This window comes from Dreissena polymorpha, chromosome 14 (assembly GCF_020536995.1).
Source record: "Dreissena polymorpha isolate Duluth1 chromosome 14, UMN_Dpol_1.0, whole genome shotgun sequence".
NCBI classification, from domain to species: Eukaryota; Metazoa; Mollusca; class Bivalvia; order Myida; family Dreissenidae; genus Dreissena; species Dreissena polymorpha.
In genome coordinates this window covers 19,777,172-19,799,357 of record NC_068368.1, presented here as the reverse complement: position 1 = coordinate 19,799,357, position 22,186 = coordinate 19,777,172, and the positions used below count along the sequence as shown (strand labels likewise).

Genomic DNA, 22,186 nt, shown 5'->3' with positions numbered 1-22,186 from the left:
ACAAATAGATATCATTAACACATAAAAAATGTATTTCTTACATAAAACTGGCTGCAGCCTGAACACAATTCTCCGGATTAAAAGACGAAATCTCAATGTAGTAGATCCATTCAGCAAAACAGGGGACATAAAGCAGGAACATCATTTCCACCAATTCTTCAAAACCTTAAGCAAACTCACGATAGACAAATGCTTATCAGTTGAATTTCTGCAAAATGCCATCTCAAGGAAGTTCACTGTTTCTAACAACTTACGTTTTCAATGACCTCACTTTTGAATAGTCAATAATTTATTTATGATTACATCACCTAAGCTTCATTATCCTGTACAAAAAGCATTTCGTTTTTTCTAAGTCCGAATTTCTCAAAACTGATTGGTTCAGGATTGTCGCTAGTTGGCTCACATGGCAAGGTTTTCCTGGGGAAGTTTGTTACTATGTGAAAGTCATCCGGACAGTCATCATGGCAGAACGTGAAGTAATACAGGTACTGCAAAGAGAATGTAGAATATGTGAATAAATAGATTATAATTCAGATATAGTCATCTTTAAATTTTGAGCACTCTGTATGTACATATTAAGGATAAATATGAGATCTGTCCATGTATAAGGCAGCAATATGCGAGTCCAGCACTAGTACTAACCACTGTAATATCATAATAACCTTTTGAGCGTTCTCATTTTCAAATATTTTTTATTAGCCCATTTAATAAGTTATTTAGAGCAAAAATGATGTCAATTTATCAAAGGAAAACGCTTCAATGTTTATGCTCTAATGGTCAATGTCTGCCAATGTTAACAAGAAACCGTCGGAGACGGGTGATTTCACACACCAGTGGATATGGCTCTGTTGTAAGCTTAGTATTGAAATTACAGCTTAGTTGTTGAAGAAATAAAAATTCAATAAGATGTTACATGTATGTGTGGGTATGCGCTGTCTGGAAAAGCATGTCTACTTAGGCCTCATTTTCTAGAAGGTTTATACCCTTAAACTGATAGTTCAATGTTTAAATACCCATTCAGAAGTACTGCAATTTGGCAACAAACAGACTAACGAATGTTTCTATACATCCAATGCTCTTGAGGCTGTTGATACAATTAAGGTGACTTACATAGCTTTAAACTACCAAGACAAAACACATGATTTTGCCACTTCTGTATAGATAGAAGTACCAGTAAATATGTTTATATGCATCCGTTTCAGTCTGTGTGCACATGTCAAAAAATTAGTATCCACAAATGAATTTAAAATAAAATAGGAACTTTTGCAAGATTGAAGCAAAAAACACACACCAACTCATGCTTTTTTTAATGCAAAACTCACTTAACCCACAGTACTTGACGAATCTGGTTCCCAAACATGTAGGATCTATTTCAAGGTATATTATTCTAAATGTGAACAATTTACGCACCGTTAAATGTAGATTAAACTTTATTATAACTCATTCCTCCTCGCAGTTATTCAAAACTGGAACATTTTACCAGATGATCAAAATAGTGAATCGCTGAACATCTTTAAATCTAAGTTAAACAGAAGCTTAGTTAAAACTCCATCACCTTATAATGTAGGTAAGCGTTAACTTCAATTGACTCACATGCTGCAAGGAACCAAATTTTAAGGTCTAAATCAACACTTATATGCGAAAAATATCATTTCATAGTCTCTGTGTGCACCGCTTTTGAGTCTAATAACTACTTCATTTTCACATGTATTATAGTGAAATTTGCACTAATTTATTGACAACATTTACAGTATAGCAAGTGATGAAAAGCTTGATACAACTTCTTTATGGATGTAGACATCTCGACAAAAATGAAAATTCCAAAATATGTCTACATGTCCAACAACATATTTACAAATCCAGATGCTTTTTTTAACGACACTTTCCCCTTTAATGGTATTTTAGTTTCAAGGAAGTCCCTCCTTACCGAAAATCAAGTTTAGGCGGAAAGTGTCGTCCCTGATTAGCCTGTGCGGACTACAACCATACCTGGAACAAGTTCTGATGCTCTTCCTTCATTCCTCGTATATACACCTTCCCAGTTGGGTAAAAATCATTATCAAGAGCATGTTCTGGCAAGCTACCAACACAAACAATTACAGCACAATATATAAATACAAGCTAAAGTAATTGAGTGTACCCCGGCAATACCTGTAGCATGTTCTGGTACCATCTCAAGTAATTGAGTGTACCCCTGCAATACCTGTAGCATGTTCTGGTACCATCTCAAGTAAATGAGTGTACCCCTGCATTACCTGTAGCATGTTCTGGTACCATCTCAAGTAAATGAGTGTACCCCTGCATTACCTGTAGCATGTTCTGGTACCATCTCAAGTAGTGTAGTGTACCCCTGCAATACCTGTAGCATGTTCTGGTACCATCTCAGGTAATTGAGTGTACCCCTGCAATACCTGTAGCATGTTCTGGTACCATCTCAAGTAATGTAGTGTACCCCTGCAATACCTGTAGCATGTTCTGGTACCATCTCAGGTAATTGAGTGTACCCCTGCAATACCTGTAACATGCTCTGGTACAATCTCAGGTAATTAAGTGTACCCCTGCAATACCTGTAGCATGTTCTGGTACCATCTCAAGTTATTGAGTGTACCCCTGCAATACCTGTAACATGTTCTGGTACCATCTCAAGTAGTGTAGTGTACCCCTGCAATACCTGTAGCATGTTCTGGTACCATCTCAAGTAATGTAGTGTACCCCTGCAATACCTGTATCATGTTCTGGTACCATCTCAAGTAGTGTAGTTTACCCCTGCAATACCTGTAGCATGTTCTGGTACCATCTCAGGTAATTGAGTGTACCCCTGCAATACCTGTAGCATGTTCTGGTACCATCTTAAGTAGTGTAGTGTACCCCTGCAATACCTGTAGCATGTTCTGTTACCATCTCAAGTAATTGAGTGTACCCCTGCAATACCTGTAGCATGTTCTGGTACCATCTCAAGTACTTGAGTGTTCCCCTGCAATACCTGTAGCATGTTCTGGTACCATCTCAAGTAAATGAGTGTACCCCTGCAATACCTGTAGCATGTTCTGGTACCATCTCAGGTAATTGAGTGTACCCCTGCAATACCTGTAGCATGTTCTGGTACCATCTCAAGAAATTGATTTTACCCCTGCAATACATGTAGCATGTTCTGGTACCATCTCAAGTAATACCCCTGCAATACCTGTAACATGTTCTGGTGTTCCTTTTTCATTCGTCTCTGCTTCTCCAGCTCCCTCAGTTCCTGTTCCTTCTCCTCCCTCTTCTTCCTCTCCTAGACATGACACAAAACATACACAACTACATGTTTACTCCCTCTTCTTCCTCTCCTAGACATGACACAAAACATACACAACCACATGTTTACTCCCTCTTCTTCCTCTCCTAGACATGACACAAAACATACACAACTTCATGTTTACTCCCTCTTCTTCCTCTCCTAGACATGACACAAAACATACACAACTTCATGTTTACTCCCTCTTCTTCCTCTCCTAGACATGACACAAAACATACACAACTACATGTTTACTCCCTCTTCTTCCTCTCCTAGACATGACACAAAACATACACAACTACATGTTTACTCCCTCTTCTTCCTCTCCTAGACATGACACAAAACATACACAACTACATGTTTACTCCCTCTTCTTCCTCTCATAGACATGACACAAAACATACACAACTACATGTTTACCCCCTCTTCTTCCTCTCCTAGACATGACACAAAACATACACAACTACATGTTTACTCCCTCTTCTTCCTCTCCTAGACATGACAAAAAACATACACAACTACATGTTTACTCCCTCTTCTTCCTCTCCTAGACATGACACAAAACATACACAACTACGTGAGCCTTGCTCTGAGAAAATTAAGGGTTTGGTGCATGTGCGTTAAGTGTTGCAGTCTGCACTGACTAATCAGGGATGGCATTTTCCCCTTTTATTCTATTATTTTGTTGTTTGAAGAAAGACTCTCCATGACAAAAATCCAGTCTAGGCAGAAAGTGTCGTCCCTGATCACATGCTAATCTGGAACTACACTTTACCTTTATCATGAAAAAATCCTTTCACAGAGCAAGGCTTATATGAAATAAGTTTATAAACAAGAACTATGTTTGTGAAACAAAATGCCCTGTACTGCGCTTTGAAGCCGCATTTAAGAAACAAGAGCACCGCCTTGCGGGTGCAGACCGCTCATCTATTTTTCTTTTTAAAGGTGTAGGGACCTACCTCAATTTCAATCACAAAGGATGGAGGGGTGGAGTGGAGAGGGGTGTATAGTGTGGGGGTGTGGTCATTTATTACATTATCTTCCAAAAATGCAAAAAAATGCAAAAATATATTTATTTTTTTGGCGGGGGGATTCTTGGGTGGGATGGTTGGGCGGTATTTTAAAAATAAAATAATAAAAATAAATATTTGTGTTTTTTTCACCATGTTTGAAAAAAACAAGAGATGTGTTTGTCAGAAACACAATGCCTCCTTTTGCGCCGCTTTGAAATTATTATTTTTTACCTTTGACCTTGAAGGATGACCTTGACCTTGAACTTCCACCACTCAAAATGTGCAGCTTTATGAGAAGGCCGCTTTGAAATATTTTTTTGACCTTTGACCTTGAAGGATGACCTTGACTTTGAAGGATGACCTTGAACTTCAACCACTCAAAATATGCAGCTTCATGATGACGCCGCTTTGAAATTATTACTTTTTTGACCTTTGACCTTGAAGGATGACCTTGAAGAATGACCTTGACCTTGAACTTCCACCACTCAAAATGTGCCGCTTCATGAGAACGCCGCTTTGAACTATTATTTTTTACCATTGACCTTGAAGGATGACCTTGACCTTGAAGGATGACCTTGACCTTGAACTTCCACCACTCAAATTGTGCAGCTTCATGAAAACGCCGCTTTCAAATTTTTTGGTTTTTTTTACCTTGAAGGATAACCTTGACCTTGAACTTCCACCGCTAAAATGTGCAGCTTCATGATAACGCCGCTTTGATTTTTTTTTACCTTTGACCTTGAAGGATGACCTTGACCTTGAAGGATGACCTTGACCTTGAACCTACACCACTCAAAATGTGCAGCTTCATGATAATGCCGCTTTGAATTTATTTATTTTTTTGACCTTGGAGGATGACCTTGAAGGATGACCTTGACCTTGAACTTCCACCACTCAAAATGTGCAGCTTTATTAGATACACATGCATGCCAAATATCAAGTTGCTATCTTGAATATTAAAAAAGTAATGGCCAATGTTAAAGTTTTGGGACGGACAGACACCATATATTTGACATTTAACCTTGAAGGATGACCTTCACCTTTTACCACTCAAAACGTTCAGCTCCATGAGATACACATGCATGCCAAATATCAAGTTGCTATCTTCAATATTGAAAAAGTTATGGCCAATGGTAATGTTTTCGGACGGACAAACACCATAAATTTGACATTTGACCTTGAAGAATGACCTTGACCTTGACCTTTCCCAACTCAAAATGTGCAGCTCCATGAGATACACATGCATGCCAAATATCAAGTTGCTATCTGTAAACGTGAAAAAGTAATGGTCAATGTTAAAGTGTTTTTTCGGACTGCCAGACAGACTGACTGACATACTGACGGACAGCTCAACTGCTATATGCCACCCTACCGGGGGCATAAAAATTATTTTTTTGGGGTGGGGGTGGGGGGGGGGGTATAGTGTGAGGGTGTGGTGGTCATTTATTAGATGATCTTTAATTTTTAAAAAAAATGGGGGGGATTGAGGGGGGATTGGGGAGGGGGGGGGAGCATGGGGTATGGTTTGGACGGGGTCAATTGTGGTATGTCAGGTAAGAGTTGTTTTGTCAAAGTGTCAATTGAATCTAATCATCAATAAAGAACTTATGGCAATTTTAGCAAAATTTAATAATTTTACCTTGAGATTCAAGGTCATTCAAAGGTCAAGGTAAAATTCAACTTGCCAGGTACAGTACCCTCATAATAGCATGAAAGTATTTAAAGTTTAAAAGCAATAGCCTTGATACTTTAGAAGTAAAGTGAATCTAAACACAAAATTTAACCCTATATTCAAAGTTACTAAGTCAAAAAGGACCATAATTCTGTAAAAATGACAACCAGAGTTATGCAACTTGTCCTTTACTGTCCCCTTATGATAGTTTGCGCTCGTTCCAGGTATGAAAGCAATATCTATGATACTTTAGGGGTAAAGTGGACCAAAACACAAAACTTAACCAAATTTTCAAGTATAAAGGGCCCATAAATCCGTCAAAATGCCAGTCAGATTTACATAACTTTGCCTGCACAGTCTCCTTACGATAGTTAGTAAATGTTGCAAGTATGAAAGCAATGGCTTGATACTTTAGAAAAAAAGTGGACCTAAACACAAAACTTAACCAAATTTTCAATTTTTTAAGTATAAAAAGGGCACATAATTCTGTCAAAATGCAAGCCAGAGTTACATAACTTTGCCTGCACAGTCCCCTTATGATAGTTAGTAAGTGTTGCAAGTATGAAAGCAATAGCTTTGATACTTAAGGAATAAAATGGACCTAAACACAAAAGTTAACCAAAAGTTTCAATTTTCTAAGTATAAAAAGGGCACATAATTCTGTCAAAATGCAAGCCAGAGTTACATAACTTTGCCTGCACAGTCCCCTTATGATAGTTAGTAAGCGTTGCAAGTATGAAAGCAATAGCTTTGATACTTAAGGAATAAAATGGACATAAACACAAAACTTAACCAAAATTTTCAATTTTCTAAGTATAAAAAGGGCACATAATTCTGTCAAAATGCAAGCCAGAATTATCTAACTTTGCCTGCCCAGTCCCCTTATGATAGTAAGTAAGTTTGAATGCAATAGCATTGATACTTAATGAGAAAAGTGTACCTAAACGCAAAACTTAACCGGACGCCGACGCCGACACCGACGCCGACGCCAAGCTGATGACAATAGCTCATTTTTTATTTTTTTAAATAGATGAGGTAAAAAAGACTTTTGATCTTGAAGGATGACCTTGACCTTTCACCACTCAAAATGTGCAGCTCCATGAGATACACATGCATGCCAAATTTCAAGTTGCTATCTTCAATATTGCAAAAGTTATGACCAACCTTAAAGTTTTGGGACAGACACACACATACAATGACAGACAAACAGACAGGCCAAAAACAATATACCCCCGATTATGCGATCGGGGGCATAAACAGCAATTTATTCATGTGATTAATGTTGTTCTAGAACAGCCTTAACCGTGATCTTAACTAATAACAGTAGTTTGCCTTGACAAAACAACACTTCTTTTTTGTACTTTTTGTTTAAAAGACATGAGATTTCTTTTAGTTCTTTCAGCCCACCACAAATTGTAGGGTCCAAGGGCTCAAGGGTTCATTATGATTGAGCCAGGGAAGAATTTCTACACAGGCTGATCGGTGACAGTGCTTTACAGTTGTATGGTGATACTTCCTGGTTCACATAAATGTCTCATAAATCTTATAAATCTACAGGTTTCTTAAATTTCCATACCAGTCATGAACAGACTTTTTGGACTGAACAGGCAGATCTAAGATGGTAAACCAGATATGTTGCATAGATTTAACCCTTTACCACTTAGATACTTATTTTGACACTGCATAGGTTTAATTGCTGAACTGTGTTTCCCCCAAATTACATACCAGCATTCAAAATAATGCTCTAACACTGAAACTTACACTCAAACATACATAAGCACTTTAAAGGCAAATAAGAAATTCTTCCATTACCCAAAAATGCCATAAAACTTAGCACCCCAAAACTAAAAGTTAGTAAAGGTATACCAAGAGCTTTGTCCCAAACCTATAGTCATGCGATGCTTTTCCCACCATGTTCATGGTCAACAAACTCAGGAATGTTTTTATCTTGTCTTGAACATCTACTCTTCATGGTTACAAAATATTAAAAGTTTGGATTTAATTGTTTGTGATATTTTGGAGGACTTCCCTCCTGATCAAAACAACTGACTGGCAAACCAAACGATCAAGATAAATCATGTAGATAGACCTGCACACTTTAACTCAGGTAAATATCAGCAAGCGTTTAGGAAAAAGTCACAAATTGTTATCGTAGAGAAACTTTTCAAGGCCAGTTACTTTACAAAAATCAATTAACAAAAAGAAAATAAGACTTGATCTGAAAGTCATGTGGGTAGACATGACATATCAAAAATATTATAAATATCTCAAAGAATTAAGAAAAAACAATTTAGGAAATGGAATGCAGGCTGGATGGACAGACGGGTGCAATGTCAGACTGCTATACGCCATCCTACATGGGGGCATAAAATATTTCACAATAGCTATTATAAATGCACAAAAAACAAAAAACAGGAGACAAGACTTACCTTCTCTTGGTCGACTCTTAGTGACTCCTGGTAAGCTTCGTCCTGCTGTTGCCGTAGTGACTGATTGAAGTTGCGTTCCTCTCTGTCCGCGCGGGCTGCTACCAGCGATGACTTGTTGTCAGACATGAGAACCTCTAACCGGTTTATCAAATCTCCAGGTTCTGTCAATCAAAGAGAATAATACTTCATATCAACACTGCATATATATCTGTAAAATCTTAAGGACATGTCAAGAAAAACGCAATTTTAACAGGTTCAATATATATTCCTGTTCTGACAAAGGAATGAGACACTTATAACAAGTTAATAAAATATACCGGTTCTAACAAGTGAATAAATCACATCTAACAACTAAATCAACTATGCGGAATCTGACAGAGATTAACACATGTCTAACAAATTAATAAAATATGTGGGTTCTGACAGGAAAATAAGTTTTGTCTTACATAAGGGTATAAAGTATGCAGGTTCTGATAAGACAACAAAACACTGCTTAAAAGTTCACAAAATATTGAATATGTTCTGACAAGAAAATACCAGTAAGACAATTTCTAAACTTTTTGCAGATTGTGCCATCAAAGAAAGTCCCTGAAGTGAGTATACAGTTTTCTAGGAATTTAAACTTTAGTTTTCATGGCGACAACATCGTATGTATTTGTATTATTGTGGTTTCAGTCCATTTTATAGAATTATATGTTTTTAGGTTGTTTATGTTCTCAGAAAAACAATATTTGTATTAGGACAATAAAACATTGCAGATGACTCAAAAAATTAACCAAGGAATGAAAGATGTAATGTAGATACTATATATTATTATAAACAACATACATCTACACAAATAAAACTGAAACAAATTAATACTTTAAAATCACCTTTTCTTTCTTTCAAGAACTAATTTGGCAAAAAATAAAGCTTTATTGGTATGAGAATAAAAGACACTTTCACAATTACCACTATTATAACATTTTAATAGCATTAATGTATCTGGTTCTCACCAATTAACCCCTCTATTCTGGCAACTACTGTCATTCTGCTCTGACGTAGAACTATCAATGCTAAAAATGGATATCGGTTCTCTCGTAATGCTTGACTCACTTAAAGACAATAGGTATTATATGTAGGGTTAAATGTTTATACTTTGTCATATTAAAATAAAACAAAATTTAGGGAAGAACCTGTGGATATCTTGTAGAAAATTAAGAACTGTAACTGACTGTATTCATAACTTAAACGTGCGGTGTACTTTACATGTTTTCATTTAAGGCTGCATCACTGTTTAAACAAAATATCTGTTATTGTATTCACCACACTTATTCTCCAGACATAAGAATTCAATTAAAATTAAAAAAATTATTGCTTAAGATGATTGCGATTAACAAACAGTTTTAAATAAACAAGGGCTGTTTGTAAAACATGCATGCCCACCGTATGGGCTGTCAGTTGTAGTGGAAGCCATTGTGTGAATACGTTTTTGTCACTGTGACCTTGACCTTTGACCTAGTGATCTGAAAATCAATAGGGGTCATCTGCCAGTCATGATCAATGTTTCTATGAAGTTTCATGATCCTAGGCGTAAGCATTCATGATAAATTGATCCCATTTAGCTGGATGGGAGAGTCCACTAATCATAAATGGGTTAAAGTTTTAGGAAAAAAAATACAATGATATTTGACCTTTGACCTTGAAGGATGACCTTGACCTTGACTTTTTACCACTCAAACTGTGCAGCTCAGTTAGATGCACATGCATGCCAAATATGATGTTGCTATCTTCAATATTGCAAAAGTTATCAAACTTTGCAAAAGTTATCAAACTTTAACCAGTTTAAAGCTTTTGGACACACACACATACAATGAATAAATTATGGGCTTTCAGTTGTAGTGGCAGCTATTGTGTGAATACGTTTTTTTACACTGTGACCTTCACCTTTGACCTAGTGACCTGAAAATCAATAGGGGTCATCTGCCAGTCATGATCAATGTATCTATGAAGCTTCATGATCCTAGGCCTAATTATTCTTGAGTTATCATCAGGAAACCATTTTATTGTTTCGAGTCACTGTGACCTTAACCTTTGACCTAGTGACCTGAAAATTAAAAGGGTTCATCTGCCAGTCATGGTCAATGTACCTATGAAGTTTCATGATCCTAGGCGTAAGCATTCTTGAGTTATCATCCGGAAACCATTTTACTATTTCGAGTCATTATGACCTTGACCTTTGACCTAGTGACCTAAAAATCAATAGGGTCATCTGCCAGTCATTATCAATGTACCTATGAAGTTTCATGATCCTAGGCGTAAGCATTCTTGAGTTATCATCCGGAAACCATTTTACTATTTCTGGTCACCGTGACCTTGACCTCTGACGTAGTGACCTGAAAATCAATAGGGTTCATCTGCCAGTCATGATCAATGTTCCTATGAAGTTTCATGATCCTAGGCGTAAGCATTCTTGAGTTATCATCAGGAAACCATTTTACTGTTTCGAGTCACTGTGACCTTGACCTTTGACCTAGTGACCTGAAAAAAGATCCTAGGCCTAAGCGTTCTTGAGTTATCATTCGGAAACCATCTTGTGGATGGACCGACAGACCGACCGACATGTGCAAAACAATATACCCCCTCTTCTTCGAAGGTGGGCATAATAATGATGTTATATCACGTCTGTTTTTATATAGAAGGATTTAAAAACAGCAGTTCAAAATTATTATTTATTCTTATATCTTAAGGCTAAAAATAAATTGGTGAATATAGCCATGACATTCTATTGCCAACATCTCTTTCATCTCAGAATACAATAGGACCAAGTTGTAAAGCAGCATAAGGAACCGTGAATGTTTAAATGATGCACATTGAAAAGGTTAAGAGTCTACTTCACTTATATGTGCAGATATACATTTATCCATAGTGATTCCAGAATAACTCCCACCACTTTTGTTGTTGAATATTATGAGAAATAATCATCAGAGCTTAGTGAGATTTTGTACGATTATTGAAAATAATTATTTTAAACAATATATTTAAATTTGGATAAATTTATTTCTTGTTTTAAATATTGTAAGGATGACCAAGACAGCCAGGAATAAATACCTCTATAGCCCTCTGGACTGTTTGTATCGCATGCCCAGAACAGCATGCTGGTATCTACAAAGCGTATTAAGTCTTCATTTCCCAGTGTATTTCTGCAGAAACCATCCGAGTCCTGGTGGTCCTTTCCATGGAGGTAAACAAGTAAAAACTTCAGCTCTTGCTTGGCATCATTTAATGCTTGAAATAAGGGAACAGAAATGTGAGACTGATTCAGAACCATCATAAACATGGACAATTTTATTGCATTTAATCAGACAATTTACTACGCCACACAGCTGCAGGGATATAGACAGACATTGTGAACACATTTGCCTATCCTTGGTCTATCAATACTTAATGTCAAGAGAACAAATAATAAACCACTTCTTTGGAGGTTGACTCAAAGAATGTATACCCACAAAGAACTGTCATGATCATCAATTATTGGGTGTTTATTTAATGAAAACAGATGAAGAGATTGCTAAGAAACGGCTTCATGTATGTTATTTCCAGGGACCTCATTACTGAAACAGGGATCTCTGTAAAATTAACTTGTATCACAGTTAAAATTGTTTTAATGTGAGAAAATTCTGGTGAGTCGTGTTTTGAATTTATGTAATTATGAAATCTTAGGGATTTCAATAGATTTTGAAAATCAGGAGTCAAATGACCCAGTTCTTGAAATTTTCAGTAGTCAAAATACTTCCTGGTCACATTTGCATCCAGGTGTGCAGATAGTTTAAAGCAGTCAAAAGGGAAAAATGCAAAAAGCTTGCATCGTAGAACAGGATACGCTTCAACTAAAACTTAGCTACCTAATGTTTACTGGGGATATAAAGATTTATCAAGTAAAACCATTATTGGGTCAATGTTGCATGTAGAAACATGATAACCAAGAAACCGTCGGAGACGGGTGATGCTCCCCAAAGTTTTTGTCACAATATTGCACTATATATTCAGATAAAAGGAAACGTCTTGAGGGGCATAACTTTGGACAAAATAATACAATGGATGGTTTAGCAACTTAAAAATTTCAAAGGGCCATAACTCTCTAAATAAATCATCTAACCAGAACCCAGAAATAACATGCGCATCTCCTCAAGGTAGTTTAGCTTCCCAAAAAGCTTTATTGAATTCCAGTCAGTAGTTGGGGGGACAAGAATTGCACTATATGTACAGTTAATGGAAAATTTCAAAGGGCCATAACTCTGTGGAAAATCACCCGACCAGAACCGGCTGATAATATGCACATCTCCTCTTGGAAGTGAAGCTTCCCATAAAGATCAATTGAATTCCGGTCATTAATTGCTGAGAAATAGCCCGGACAAAAATTGTGCACGGACGGACACACACACACACGGTCAGACGAAGCGGCGACTATATGCTCCCCCCCCCCCCCAAAAAAAAAAAAATGGAGGGAGCATAATAAATATAAGCCCGTACATGACTATAAGATCCTTGATAGAATACTGGGTGTCTAGCACCATATTTCTCATTGTATAAGCTGATAAACTGAGTAACATCTCCAACAGGGTCTGTCACATCTGCAACAGTGTCATATACAATCAATGTCATATAAATACACATTATCATATTTAAGGACACACATCTGTACAATATAAATAGTAGGCCCACTTTGCTTACCAGTGTCTAATTAACCCTTTACCACTTAGATACGTTTTTAACCCATTTGTAGTCACTCAGAAAGTGACATTTTAAATGACAGACCTTTCTTACTAGATTCAAGTTAAAGGCTTCATCTCCAACCCTGATATACAGATGAGCAGCAAACAGAATAAAACCTGAACAGACTGCAATTACTTGCAGACTTTACTGGTTTTATGGTGGTTGCAAAAGCCATTTTCGCTTTGCTTCTTATGGGGGAAATGTTAAAGAACTGTAATACCACTTGTAAATAGAGCTTAAACTGAAGTAAGAACTGTTATGTGCATTTAAAATTTTAATTTATTACTAAGACTAGAAGTAGTATTTACACTAAGAGACATTAAAGGCAATGATGAGTATGAACTTGAAGTATATAAAAGAAAGGCAACATTCACTATTCAAGTTAACATATAAATAAACAAGACTATTGCCAAGCAATAAAAGTCCCCTACCGGCTCCACCATTGTCAGAAATTTCACCATTGTCAGAATTTTTTTTTTATTTGTTGCCAAAGCAACCACAATTTTTGACGTAAGAACAAAATGAAATGACGTGCATAATGCCCATATTGCCATCTATCCATGTTCCAAGTTTCATGAACAAATATTAAGAACTTTTAAAGGGATCTTTTCACGCTTTGGTAAATTGACAAAATTGAAAAAAGTTGTTTCAGATTCGCGAATTTTCGTTTTAGTTATGATATTTGTGAGGAAACAGTAATACTGAACATTTACAATGCTCTAATATAGCCAGTATACGCATCTTTTGACGATTTTAAAACCTAAAAATTATAAAGCGTTGCAACGCGAAACGATTGAATAATTTGGAGAGTTCTGTTTTTGTCGTTAAATTTTGTGAAACTACGAAGTTTGCTTATATAAGGTATAAAATACGTCGAGAATGTGTACACGGCGGAATAGCTCAGTAGGTTAAAGCGTTTTTACTTCAGGACTCTGGCAGGACTCCAGGGGTCTCTGGTTCGAAACCTGCTCCGGGCAATGTTCTTTTCCTTTTTTAAATTTTATTCTTGATTTTTTACTGGAGCTTTTACGATCCAATGTTTACATTTATCAATATAAAGCATTTAATGAATAAGTTTTAAAATGCCAAAATCTGTGAAAAGGCCCCTTTAAAGTTATCGCAGAATCCAGAAAACACCATTTTTAGCAGTATTTCTAGTCTATTTGTTGCCATAGCAACCACAATTTTTCACGTAGGAACAAAATGAAATGACGTGCATAATGTCCATATTGCCATCTATACATATTCCAAGTTTAATGAAAAAATATTAAGAACTTTTAGAGTTATCGCAGGATCCAGAAAAGTGTGACGGACTGACGGACTGACGGATACAAAACCGTAAGTCCCCTCCGGTGATACCGGTAGGGGACTAATTAAATATAAAACTCTGAATAATGACATAACAACGTGTTAACCTGTATTATACAACTGTATTTAAGGAAATGCTGCAAGTTGACAGAACAAGTGACTCTAGTAGTCTACCGCATACTTTTTCCCAATGCCCTGTACTAACAGGCATTTGTACATATATGATGCTTTTCATAAAATAGTTTACACAATTGACCATAATGAAAACAATTTACTGGTATTGTAACCATTTAAAAGTAAACATTAAAGCTAGCAGTAAATAAAACAAGAGAACTCACTTCTTCGTGGATCCACTCGTAAAAACTGAACTGTAAACAATAGACAGAAAAATATTAGAAAATACTTTCCACCATTTACTTCGTCAGATAATTAAAATATCGTAAATGACTTTCTTTCCATAAAAAGGGATTGCGTGATTATAGATATTAAATTCAATTATTTGTTTCCATTCTAAAAATCATTTTTTATATAACTCAGATGACCTTCATTCCTCTATGCCCTGATCAGAAAATGGGACAACACTGTGGTTTTTTAACTGGTTATTTTACAAAAAGCATACAGTTCCATGTCTATAGAAAAATAAGTTTTAATATATAGACCATATAACTTATAATACAATTCATGTACGATTCCATCTTCTTAACATTAAATTCCCATACAACAAAAGCTTTGGCACAGACATACAGCTACCCAATAAAGGATACATGTTTTGGGGAAAAGAACAGGATTTCCGTAATTTTCATTAGACTAGATTAAGTAACTTTTATTTATGGCAGGATCCATATTTTAATTTTCAATTATTTCTGTAATCATAACAAGCACAATTTTATTCTGATGAACAAAAATAAAATAACTTGCACCAGAATTGCATCACCTGAAGTGTTTTGCGGGATAGAATGAGTGGAAAAATCAAATTAATTTGAAAACCGAATCTTTCTGTGCATTTGATGATGGTAACCATAATTCTTGCAGTGATTTTAGTATGCAAATAACTATTTCAATGTGTGCTATTTTTAGAAGTCCGGCAAAGCTCTTCCATGTGTTATCGCTTATTTTACATATATTTTTTTCCCCTCCACTGAAGTTTGTCTCCAAACCAGCTTTCCATACTTTATTTTTTCATTCAATTGATTATGAAATATATATGATGTATCTAATGTTATGATGTTTCTGAGACAAAACAAACCAGTTTAAGCAATAATCACTGTATTTAAACAACGATAAGTCAGGTGTGGTATTTTATTTAACAGTATATTTTTTAAAGCATTAAACAAAGCCAAACCATATTTCAGATTTTGTGTTTGTCATGCATAATTTAAAACACTATTGATATAAAAAAAACTTGCTCCAACAAGATTACGATGTTTTGGGTGGAGTCTATTGTGGTATGTCAGGTAAGAGTAGTTTTTTCAAAGTATCAATCAAATCTTATCATAAATAAAGAAGTTATGGCAATTTTAGCAAAATTTATTAATTTTACCTTGAGAGTCAAGGTCATTCAAAGGTCAAGGTAAAATTCAACTTGCCAGGTACAGTAACCTCATGATAAAATGACAGTATTTGAAGTTTGAAAGCAAAAGCCTTATTACTTTAGAAGATAAGTGGATCGAAACACAAAATTTAACCATATATTCAAAGTTACTTAGTCAAAAAAGGGCCATAATTCCGTAAATATGACAACCAGAGTTATCCAACTTGTCCTTTTACTGTCCCCTTATTATAGTTTGCGAGTGTTCCAAGTATGAAAGCAATATCTATGATACTTTAGGGGTAAAGTGGACCAAAACATAAAACTTAACCAAATTTTCAATTTTCTAAGTATAAAGGGCCCATAATTCCGTCCAAATGCCAGTCAGAGTTACATAACTTTGCCTGCACAGTCCCCTTATGATAGTTAATAAGTGTTGCAAGTATGAAAGCAATAGCTTTGATACTGTAGGAATAAAGTGGACCTAAACACAGAACTTTACCAAATTTTCAATTTCCTAAGTATAAAAAGGGCACATAATTCTGTCAAAATGCCAGTCAGAGTTACATTACTTTGCCTGCACAGTCCCCTTATGATAGTTAGTAAGTGTTGCAAGTATGAAAGCAATAGCTTTGATACTTAAGGAATAAAATGGACCATAACACAAAACTTAACAAAAAATTTCAATTTTCTAAGTATAAAAAGGGCACATAATTCTGTCATAATGCAGGCCAGAGTAATCTAACTTTGCCTGCCCAGTCCTCTCATGATAGTAAGTAAGTGTACCAAGTTTGAATGCAATAGCATTGATACTTTCTGAGAAAAGTGGACCTAAACGCAAAACTTAACCGGACGCTGACGCCAACGCCGACGCCAAGGTGATGACAATTGCTCCTATTTTTTTTTCAAAAAATAGATGAGCTAATAAAATGGTTGTACTACATGTAAGTTTTAACCTATTTATTGTAGCTTGATTAAATCGAAAACCTTGGGCTTATTAAAACACTCAAATCTGGGGGCCATTAGCGGCTAGGGCCGATTATAGACGTCCAGAAAGCTCTGCTGTTATTATTTCAGTAAATATCATTGTAATTTGTATTTTGTTTATGAAATAAAGTTATTTTTAAGCCAGCTTAACGATCTTTAATTTTAAGTCAATAGATTACGCAATTAATGATGTATCTCGTATGACGTAATTTCTCTGAAGAAACACACCAGTTTAATCTGGACTATGGAACTTTTTTTAAAGTACTTACAAGCAAATCTAAAAATGTCTAGGAGGGTAGAATATAAAAATCTGAAAGGGAAGGTGAGGATGTAGTAACTCCATTGCACGATGCCCTGTGGACTTCGAGGTTGCACTGTGAACACCCTGAAACAAACAAATATCCTCCATGTGATTTCAAATGATAAGGCTATGCCTTAGCCCTTAACCACTTAGATATGTATTTTGACGCATTTGTAGTCTCTAAGAAAGTTACATTTAATTCAAGACCTTTCTTACTAGATTCAAATTGTAAAGGCCTCATTTCCAACCCTTAGATACTGATGGAAGCAACAGCATAAAACCTGAAAAGACTGCGAGTTACACATAGCCATTTTTACTTTGCTCCTGATTGGGAAAGGGTTTAAACCTTCAGTCAAAAATATTTAACTTGAAACTTTAATTTTGACATTATCTATATTTTTATGATAATTTCTATTTCAAAATGGAGTGAAAATTATTATATAATATAAGAATAGGTCATTTGAAGGCACATTGAAGACATGTTGGACGCCATTTTGGACGCCATATTGGATTTTCAAGTTGATAAAACAAACAAATAGTGCAAACATGTTATTGTTGTGACATCACGTGAATGTAGGCAACAATTTTCAAAATAAAATACTGTAAATTGTTTAAATATATCACAAACTTCTTTATATGACATTGACACTGTTAACAATGTTTAAAATGTATTCATGCATACGCTAAATATTTCACATGTTAAAGTACAAAATTTTATATATTTTCAAACACTTTCTTATGTATTCCGTTTTCTGGTAACTATCGATGTATACTACAGTGTAAAGAAATGTGAGAAATAAATGAGAAAAAAACGCAATGTCTAATGTGTATGCTTATTTCTAGCAATCTTTTATTATATTTTTATTATAGTCTCATCAATATACACAGTATAACATTACATAAATATCGCAAATTAAAATGCATTACATTGCCAAGCTAAAAGATTTACAAGAGACTTAAATAACATGACATACTCATTAATCTCAATAATGCATAGTGATCCATAGGTTTCACTTTATATACATATCATACAGGTAAAATCTAAAGTATCCTTGTTTATCGTGTAGTTAAAAGCTGCCTTAAAATGAGTTGTTAAACACTGAATCTGAATAATGAGGCTAATGCCTTACGTTCTCAAAATGGATGTAAAATAATGAAAAGTGTTTGATAAAATCAAAAAACAGTTTAATTAACAAGGTAAATTTAGGCAAGAGCTAAAACAAGTACATTAGTAAAACAATTTAGCATTTTATTAACACTTAAACACTAGGCATAGCTGTTAAAGTTACAATACTACAAGTTATATACAAAACTAACAAGGGAATAATTAATTATCATTGACTAAGAGTTAATTTTCTTTGATTAAAGACATTATAGCAGGTTTTGGCACACCTATTGCTATGTCAGCATTAGATAATATAAATCCAACTTTATCAACAGCAGATAAGTTATCAAAATCATTATTAATTATATTGGTTGCTTGCAGAAGTTCTACACTTAATGAGTTATAAAGAGGACAGTGTAATAATACATGAACCTCATCCTCAACAGTATTCTTACAGTGGAAACAGAGTCTTTGCTCTAATTGTACGCTTTTTCCAAGTATCAATAATGTTAGTCAGAGATTGTATATGATTTACAGTACTTCTGTTCTTTTTAAAGCCATTCTGACCTTCATACAAAATATCATTTTTACTGCACCACATATCTAGTCTTTTATTTAGAAGAGAACAAATAATCTTATAAACAACAGGTGTGATGGCAATTTCTCAGTACGATAACGGATCTTTTGGATCACTTGTAGAACATTTTGGACTTTGACGTATGAAAGTTTTATTCCATAACTTTGGTAATGCTAAAGTTTGGAATAATTTATGCAAAAATGAAATAATATTTTCATTTTTTTAAACTTCCCCGAATTTCATCAACACCAGCAGCTCTATTTCTTTTAATATCTAATACAGCTCGTTTTACGTCAGGTAAGCTTAAATCTTCTACAATACTACTATTTTCAGCATCCGGTTCTATTGTCTAATGAACATCAAGAGGTACGTTATCAATAATCGAATCATTGCACGAGTTATATAAAGAAGAAAAATCATTTTTCCATTTACTAAATACTGTATCTGTATCATGCGAAATTTTTCTATTAGGGTTAACAATCTATATAGGTATATCATTATTTCTATTATCTCATATACCAGCCCTTCCTATAGACTTCCAAAAAACATTCGAATTGCTCTTAGCTTGAGTTAATAATTCTTGTACAGATAACCAATACGACCTTTTTCTTTTCTGGACGATTCGATCAAAATGTTTACGTTTACTTACAAAGGAGTGTTTAAATCTTGCCTTTAAAGAAGTGTTGCATTTACGCCATTGCTTCTCTGCTTTACACATTTCATTCCATAATTCATGTAATTCTTAATTACACCATTGCTTTTTTATTCGTCTTCGTTTATTAGAAACACCAAATTCTACAACAATATTTTTGCAAGGTAGATTTTCTTGCATATCTTATTCAATACATTACAAAATTCAATATAAATGGAATCTAAATTACAATGATTTCTATAAGAGGTATCTAAATTTTCTACTGACTCCAAAATTTCATTATCTTTAAGATTATTACAAAAAGTATTTGGGATATTACCAACATCATATTATTTTAAACGTTTGTTTAAAACAGGGGGTTATTTACATACACATTGGAAAAATAGTTTCTATTTTCTAATTGACATATATTATACCTGCAAGATAAAATAGAGTGAGCTGGAACCATTCTTGCCTCAATTCCATCATTTTCATTGTAAAGATCTGTCGATCTAGTTACCAAAAAATTACAGTACAACTCTAGTGTTCGTAAGAAACAACAATGTAATCAACCACTGATAATCCACGTGTGGATACAAAAGTAGAATCATTTGATACAAAATTACGGCCGTTCAGTACACAACAGTTACAGTTAAAACTTAATAAAATATTCTCCAAACAGGTTTTTATTATAATCAACAACATTTATTTCCTTTTCATCATCAATCCCTTCTATGAAGTCAAACATATCAGCAATACGGTTGTTAAAATCTCCGCATAGTTCAAATTTACATAGGCTTTGAATGCGTATATATTTGTGAGCAGATGGTCAGAGAATTCTTGAGAATTTACATATCTACTTGAACCTTGTGGTGGTAAGTAAACCGCAAAAACATTATAAACAGTGTTCAGTATTTTATCTTTAAAAGAAAATCAAATGATACCTTCATAAGAATCTTCCAACATACAAATGGTATAATTCAACAATATTTTTTCTTTACTAAATACAGACTCCCCCCTGAGCCTGATATTGCGTTATTTCTGTAAATAAGTTTCAGCGACACAAACAATATCTAAGTCGATACTTTTTATACAAGTTTCACGAAACTGAAAATATTAACATTTTATATTCACACCAACTGTTTACATTCCAAAAACCTACATTTAATTTTCTATAATAAGAGCTGTTATTTTGAGATTGAGATACTCTGTCTCTGCTAACATCATAATGAGAGTCTCTTCTGTTTCGGTTATCTTGGTGGTGCCAGTCGTGTATGTGCCTGACATCTCTGTGTTCACAATTGCGATCTTCTCTGTGAGTGTCATAGTCTTTGTCAGATGATCTGTGATGCGAGTTGTAACCATTCCTCCTACCCATGTTGTGATATGTATCCCTATGATAATACAAATCATTTGCACTTCTATGAACACTACATTTCCTGTAGTGACTAGCACTACCACTATTATAAGTATTGCACCCGTGCACTTTTATTATTACGAGGGTGATTATTATGCCCCCGAACACTATTTGAATCTCGATGATAAGACCCACTCGAAAGCACATTATCTGGATTTTCACTGCTGGAACTCGTTTCCACAAGACGGGAGCCTCGTACTATTAAGCCGAACACACCCAGTGAGTTAAGAAGTAAAGAAGTAGTTTTAAGTTGTTATTGTTGACTCTTGCGTGTATTCTTTGGTTGATCAGTATAAATGTAGACGTTTTTTTTTATATTATTTAAAGACGTCTTTCAGATCACTTTTACATTTCAAGATTGTTTCACGATCTTTCTGCGTGTAACAGGTCAAGATTACTATACGTGGTTTATTGTTGCTTGATTGTTTTCGCACAGCTGACTTGAAGCTTACGTCACGCAGTTAAAGTCCATCAGTGATTAAATCGGAGACGATCTCATTCACATTTTCATTTTCTCTTTGAGGGAGATAACAATGCATAGATTCAATTTTGTACCATGTTTAGATCCAGCGAATCCATCAATATGTTCTTGAAGACACTTTAAATCTGTTTTAATTTCATCTTTAAATTCTTGTACTTGTTATGCCCCTGGTAGGGTGGCATATAGCAGTTGAACTGTCAGTCAGTCAGTCTGTCCGCCCGTCCGAAAACTTTATTGGTCATAACTTTTGCGACATTGAAGATAGCAACTTGATATTTGGCATGCATGTGTATCTCATGGAGCTGAACAATTTAATTGGTGAAAGGTCAATGTCATCTTTCAAGGTCAAAGGTCAAATATATGGCGTCTGTCCGTTCGAAAACTTTAACATTAGCCATAACTTTTGCAATATTGAAGATTGCAACTTGATATTTGGCATGCATGTTAAACTCATGGAGCTGCACATTTTGAGTGGTGAAAGGTCAAGGTCAAGATCATCATTCAAGGTCAAAGGTAAAAAAACAAATCCAAGGGAAGTAACAAGCTTTAAAGGGAGATAATTTCTATTTATCATTTGGCAGTTACAGATCATTTTTACAAGGGAAGTAGTTTTTTTTTTATCCCTTTAAAAAAATATTACTTCCCCCTTGTAAAAATTATCTGTACTTGCCAAATGATAAAAAAATCAAAGCGGCGCAGTAGGGG

General features: G+C 35.0%; 1 protein-coding gene across 1 annotated transcript; it reads right to left on the bottom strand.

Annotated features, from left to right (window-relative positions):
* On the bottom strand, positions 1-20,909 carry LOC127857211 (FAS-associated factor 2-like). The gene is made up of 9 exons (XM_052393626.1): positions 20,806-20,909; positions 17,239-17,354; positions 14,793-14,822; positions 12,904-13,004; positions 11,482-11,686; positions 9,387-9,485; positions 8,392-8,552; positions 3,185-3,274; positions 1-488 (listed from the first exon to the last, which is right to left on the bottom strand). The coding sequence occupies exons 1-9, from the start codon at positions 20,907-20,909 to the stop codon at positions 309-311; spliced, it is 1,086 nt and encodes a 361-aa protein (XP_052249586.1). The 3' UTR covers positions 1-308.
* Between the last annotated feature and the right edge of the window lie 1,277 nt (positions 20,910-22,186).